The sequence below is a fragment of the Motacilla alba genome, chromosome 4 (genome assembly GCF_015832195.1).
Source record: "Motacilla alba alba isolate MOTALB_02 chromosome 4, Motacilla_alba_V1.0_pri, whole genome shotgun sequence".
Taxonomy (NCBI): Eukaryota; Metazoa; Chordata; class Aves; order Passeriformes; family Motacillidae; genus Motacilla; species Motacilla alba.
This window is the reverse complement of record NC_052019.1, coordinates 709,854-715,989: the sequence shown is the minus strand read 5'-3', so window position 1 is coordinate 715,989 and position 6,136 is coordinate 709,854. Positions and strand designations below refer to the sequence as shown.

Sequence of the window (6,136 nt, the reverse complement as noted above, 5' to 3'; positions counted from 1 at the left end):
GGGGTGGCTCTGGGGTGTGTCCCACGCCTCCCACCTCACTGGCAGCTCCCGCCCGAGGAGCAGAGGGCCGAGGCTGGAGGGAGCCTCTGCGGAGCTCCAGGCCCGGGTCAATGATGGATGCTCTCCTGCGAGGTGCTAATCAGGCCTCCCCACCACTGATGTAGCAGGCAGAGCTGGCTCTGCTGCCCGCGGGAGCTGCCGCCCCCAGAGAGGGGCCGGCCCAGCCCAGCCCTTCCCCAGGAACCCGGGGTCCCCATGGGCCAGGGAAGCTGGGCTGTCGCCCCAGAAGAGGCTTTCCCGGGTGTCCGGGGCCACCTGCACCCCTTGGAGTGCTCCTGGCTCAGGACTGGGCTCCCACACGCTGGGAGGGGTCGCCCGAGGGTCACGAGCACCCTTGGGTGCTATGGGGGTGGGAGATTTTACAGACACATCTGAGGGGAAATTCGGGATTTCCCCCTCAGCCAGGTTTCCTCCTGGCCCCTTCCCACATCCCATCGCTGCCACCAACCCCCCACGCCCTGCCCAGCTCCCCACCCCAAACCCACGGGGCCTCCACAGCCCATGGGAGCTCCAGCTCTGCCGGGCACCTGGGACGCTGGATCCTACCCGGGACACCTGGGACACCTGGGACTCTGGGTCCTGCTGGGCACCTGGGACACCTGGGACACCTGGGACACTGGGGTCTGCTGGGATTACTGGGACCCTGGATTTTCTGGGGCACCTGGGACCCTGGATTTTCTGGGATTACAGGTGTTTAGCCCCGGAATGCTGCAGCCCAGACGCTGACAAAGGGTTTAGGGGCCCTCTCTCCTTCATGATATGGCTGGGGGGCAGATCCCCCGCTCCAGGAGGGGACAAAATCCATCAGAAAAGGAAAGAGCAGTTAACGAGACCAAAGCTCGGCGTGCCCCATCAAGCGCCCAACCTGGGAGGGCGGGATTTTGGGATTTCGTGATTGTGACTGATGTTTAACCACCGGCAGAGGGAGGTTCTTCCCTGGGAGGGACATTCCTGGCTGCAGCAGCATCTCCTCTGCCATCCAGCCCCCAGCCCTTCCCAGGAGAGGGGAACCAGCATCCCCCTACCGCCTGAAATCCCAAAAGGGAGGGATAAACCCCTCTTCGTGCAGGGGTCCCCATCTGCCTGCCTGGATCTCTCCAGCCTGGATCTCTCATCCTGCCTGCCTGGGGCTGAGCCAGGCTGGAAATGGGGAACGGGGACCTCATCCCATTTCCTGAGGGTGAAGTGTGGGGCATCCCCACCCCGCTGGGAGCCAGGATCCTGGAACGGGGGCTCTGGGCTGGGCCTTGGGGGCCCCACGGGAGAGGGGCAGATTCCTGCAGGACCCAGCCCCATCGGAACACACCCGGAGCACAGGGAGCAGGGATCCCTGCCCTGCCCCAGACGGAACCCTCCTCCCGGGATGAGCCCCACCCGGGGTTTGGGGATGCTCAGGAGCTGTCTGCACTGATGGATTTTTTTTCTCCCTGCTAATTATGGAAGCACTTTTTTTTTTTTTTTTTTTTTTTTTTTTTCCCCAAAATGCAGCAGCAGAGGTCAAAAACCCAACGGAAATACAGGATGGAAAGGCCAAGAGCAACCTCAGCTCGGAGGGCTTGGGTCAGCTCAAATCTTTAATTAGAAAAATAGACACAAATCTGAAATATTCCTGCTAGAGGCCTTTTCTTTTTACAAACATAATAATAATAATAATAATAATAATAATAATAATAATAATAATAATAATAATAATAATGAAATCACCTTTCCCAAGGGCCTGTTAGCACCAGTTTCCAGAGCCCAGTGGGGTCTCTCTCCCTCCCTGGGGAGAAAGGACGGGAGCAGCCGCAGCCCCGACCGGAAAATCTCCAGGCAGGAACATCCTGGGAAGCGCTGCCTCGGGAAACCACAGCCGGGCGCTCCCAACGCCGAGTGTCCAACGCACCCCCCTCGGCGGTGATTTCTGTCTGTCTGTCTGTCTGTCTGTACACGGGCTCTCCTTCGCCCTCCTCGGAACGGGAGCTGCAGGGTGGCTCAGTCCCGGGCTCGGGTGGCTCCCGGGGCTGCCGCGCTCCGTCCCCGCGGCGTCGCCTGCCTCGCCTCCCGCGGGCCGCCCTGGGGCCCGCCCGGCTCCGCCGCCCGCCTCGGGACCAGCGGGAGCGAGCTCCCACCCCGGCTCTCCGGTGAGACGCTCGGGGCACCTCGGGAACGCCGCCTGGCAGCGCCCAGGCCGCGGGCTCAGAGTGTCCCGAAGGAGAGCCCCACGGAGAAGAAGCCCAGGCCCTTGAGCTTCTCCTCGCTGCGCGCCTTCTGCTTGAGGTGCACCTTGCTGTGGCGCTTCTTCTCGTCGGAGCGGGCGAAGCGGCGGCCGCAGGTGTCGCAGGAGAAGGGCTTCTCGCCCGTGTGCGTGCGGATGTGCGTGGTCAGGTGGTCGCTGCGGCTGAAGTTGCGCAGGCAGATGCGGCACTGGAAGGGCTTGTGGCCCGTGTGGATGCGCAGGTGCCGGTTGAGCTCGTCGGAGCGGGCGAAGCTGCGGACGCAGTTCTCCACCGGGCAGGCGAACGCCTTCTCGTGGGGCTTGGGGCAGAAGCACTTGGAGGAGCACTTGCTGCGCCGCGCCTTCTTCTTGGGCTCGGCCGGCGCGGCGGGGTTGGGGGGCAGCAGGGAGGGCAGCGACGGGGCCGTGGCGTGGCCCAGGAAGTCCGCGGGGGGCACGGAAGGAGAGGGGTGAGGGTGGAGGAGCTCGGCGGAGCTCATCAGGCCCGGCAGGACCTCGGGCTGGGCCAAGGAGGCGTCGAAGTCCGGCAGCAGCGGCGCGGGCAGGGCGTGGATCTTGCTGTCGGCGAAGTCCCCGCGGGCCGGGAAGTTCTCTGGCTCGCAGCCGAAGCCCAGATGGGCTCCAAAGCAGGCGGCGTCCTCTGCCAGGCTGCCCAGCTCCGGCTGGCAGCTGACGGACAAGACGCTCTCCATCTTGGAGCCCAGCGGGGGGAACAGCCCCTGGCCGCTCTCGGTGGCCGGGAAGCCCTCGGGAGAGTGGAAGCCGGCGGGCAAGTAGGCCTGGTGCTGCTGGGAGAGGGGCTCCCACTGGGCACAGGTGGCCTTGAACTTGTCCAGGGGCGGAGAGCCGGAGGACAGCTTGATGTCCTGCTTGCTGTCCAGGAGCTTGGGCTGGAAGAAGCACTGCGAGGTGTTTCCCGGCAGGGGCTGGGCGCCCTCGGCCGCGGGGAAGGCGCCGTAGCTCGGCTCCGGGAACGGGGCCGGGCTGGAGCCGCTCATCTCGGGCTGGCACGACGAGTACAGGTCCAGCTGGCTCTGAGCCGCCTCGGCACAGGGGTAAAGAGCGTCCAGGTGCCTCTGGTGGCCCTCGGAGGAGGCGAAGGGGGAGATGCCCAGGATGCCCGACATCAGGTTGAAGAGGGATTCCTGGTCCTGCGGGTGCTCCGGTACCGCCTTGATGAAGAAGCTGCCGGTGTAGCTGAGGGAAGGGGAGGGCTGGCTGCCCAGCAGGGAGTAATCCACGGCCCCGCCGCTGCCGGGGACACCCAGCAGCTCACCTGGGAAACAGAGGATTCGGCGGTGAGAGGGCTGGAGGGCTGCGGGGCCGGGGGCGGGATGCGGGGAGCAGCGGGAGCTGTTGCGTCACTGCGAGGTCTCCGTCCCTGAAACCGCGCCGGGAGCCCTGGGACTCATCCCCCACCCCCGGGACCCTCAGGACCCCCGCCCTGAGCTAGCGGGGACTGCTGCACCCCCGGGCCGGGGCTGAGGGCGGAGGAGGGGAAGGTTCCCGCTGCCTGGACGCAGCGATCGTTCCCAGCGGGGTCCCTCGTCCCTGCCCGGCTCCCTCCCGCCCTTACCTCCAAGGAAATCGGCCTCTGCCAGAAGTTGCTGCTCAGGCTGCCCCAAGCCCTGCAGGTCTCCGGTTTTCATCTCGCAGCTCTCCTCGTACTTGGAGTAAAGCGGATCCGGGCAGGAGAAATCCATAACGTTGAGCATCTTCCCTGGAGACGCGGCCGGAGCGGGGGGGTCGGGCTGGGACGAGCCGGGGATGCTCGGGGAGAGCCGGGAGGCGCCCGGGGTGAGCCGGGGAATGCCCAGGGACAGCCGCTGGGTGCTCAGGGGCGAGGCGGGGGGTGCTCCGGGCGAGCCCGGGATGAGCCGGGAGCGCTCGGGGTGCCCGCCCCGATCCGAGGGATGCTCGGGGACGAGCCGGGCCACGCTCGGGGAGCCCGGACCGGTGCCAGGGATGCTCGGGGCAGGTGCCGCGGACCCCGCAGGCGATGCCCTGGGGTGCTTGGGGCGGTGCGGGGGGTGCCGGGGCGGGGGGCCCGGGCGCTGCGGGGGCGCTGCGGGGGCAGGGCCCGGGCGGGGCCGGGGGGGGCAGGCAGGGCCCGGCGGCGGCGCAGCCCGAGCGGACAGCCGGAGCTCCCTCCCCGCCGCCCCCTTTATAGCGGGAGCGGGGCTGCTCCGACCTTCCGCCGCAGCCATTTCTGGAGTCCCCAGTGAGGCTGCCGTGACGTAAATGCCCATACATGGACTCAGGATGTAGGCTAGGGAGTCCCAATAAGGAAATCTCTCCCGTGACGCGATGCCCCTTCCCTCCCCCTTCCCTCCTCCCCTCCCCCTTTTCTCTCGCTCTGTTTTTCATTTTTTCCCCCTTCCTTCTCCCTTTTTAACTAATAATCGCGATATTTTTAACAAATCTCTGCCGCGTGTGCCCAGCATCCCTCCCGCAGCCGCGGAGCCCGGGTGTGCACACGCGTGTGCGAGCCCCGGCAGCGCAGGAGCGAGCCCGCACGGCAGCCTGTGCTCCCGCTGCTCGGGAGGCTGCGGGGCATCCCCGCGGCCCCGGGCCCGGCTCCGCAGCCTTGGCTGCCGGCCCGCCGTGGGCTGCTCCTCTCCCGGGTTCGCATCTCCCCGGGCTCTCCTCCTCCCCGGGCTGTTTTTTCCCTTTTGCTGCTCCTGCTCCTTCTCGAAGCGCCCAAGGTGCGGGGTTTGCTCTGCCTCCCCCTGCCCTGGGCTCCTCTCCCGGCCGGATTTTGGGTATTTTGTGCCGGCACGCCGCGGCTGCGGGGCGGGAGCGGGAGGAGCAGGCACGGGAGCAGCTCAGCCCCCAGCCCCGGCTCCCCCCCAGGCCTCGGAGCGGGGCTGGGGGAGGCAGATCCAGCCTGCAAACCCCTCCGTCTCCAGGGGAAGCTTTCAGCAGGGTCGGGAGGGATCCTGGCAGCGCCTCCACCGCCAGCATCCTCAGCCCTGCGGGGATGAAGGCTCTGGGGGAGCCAGCCTGGGCCGCGCTGCCCGCCCTGCTGCGCTGCTCGGAGAGCTCCAGCATCGATTTGGAGCTGGTCCTGGACAGCCAGGGACGCTCTGGCCAGGGGATTGTCACCTCCTGCGGCACGCTTGGGGTGGGCAGGGGGAGGTTTGCCCTGGGCATTGTGGCTGCTGGGCCCAAACGCGCTGCGAAGGATGTTCAGACAAATATTTGGGGTGTAAAGCCCTGCTCACACAGCACACAGCAGCTCGGGTGAGCTGGGCGTGCAGGAGGGGGCTGTGCGTGCAAGGGGCTGCAGAAGAGGAGGGGCCCCTCCCGAAATTCCCGTTTGTTTCCCTGCCTCCAAGCACTGACAGCCCTGCTGGCAGCCCAGATGTGCTGGGCTGTTCCCCAGATGTGCTGAGGCTGTGCCCCAGATGTGCTGAGCCATGTCCCAGATGTGCTGGGCTGTGCCTGTGCCCAGGGCCATGCCCCAGATGTGCTGGGCTGTGCCCCAGATGTGCTGGGCTGCTCCCCAGATGTGCTGGGCTGCTCCCCAGATGTGCAGGGCCATGTCCCAGATGTGCTGGGCCATGCTCGTGCCCGGGGCTGTGCCAGGCCAGGCTCAGCTGGCAGCAGCAGGGGAAGGGCCCCGATCCCAAGCTATTCCTGGCTCCAGGATGAGTCACGGCCTCACCTTGGGCAGATCCCCGGGATTGGTGTCTGCAGCACCTCCCCTCACTGGGGGCAGCCTCTGCAAACCCAGAGCCCTGGCACGGGGGCAAGGGGGCAACAACCCCCCCGGGCATTCAGGAATGAGCCCTGAGGGTCGCGCTGCAAATAGGAGGGGATGGAGAAGTGCAGGCAGTGAGCAGAGTGTGGAAATGT

The 6,136-nt window shown here is 66.5% G+C and overlaps 1 protein-coding gene across 1 annotated transcript; it reads right to left on the bottom strand.

Moving 5' to 3' along the window:
* Positions 1-1,564: 1,564 nt before the first annotated feature.
* On the bottom strand, positions 1,565-5,024 carry EGR4 (early growth response 4). The gene is made up of 2 exons (XM_038135659.1): positions 3,855-5,024; positions 1,565-3,554 (listed from the first exon to the last, which is right to left on the bottom strand). The coding sequence occupies exons 1-2, from the start codon at positions 4,525-4,527 to the stop codon at positions 2,239-2,241; spliced, it is 1,989 nt and encodes a 662-aa protein (XP_037991587.1). The 5' UTR covers positions 4,528-5,024; the 3' UTR covers positions 1,565-2,238.
* Positions 5,025-6,136: the final 1,112 nt, after the last annotated feature.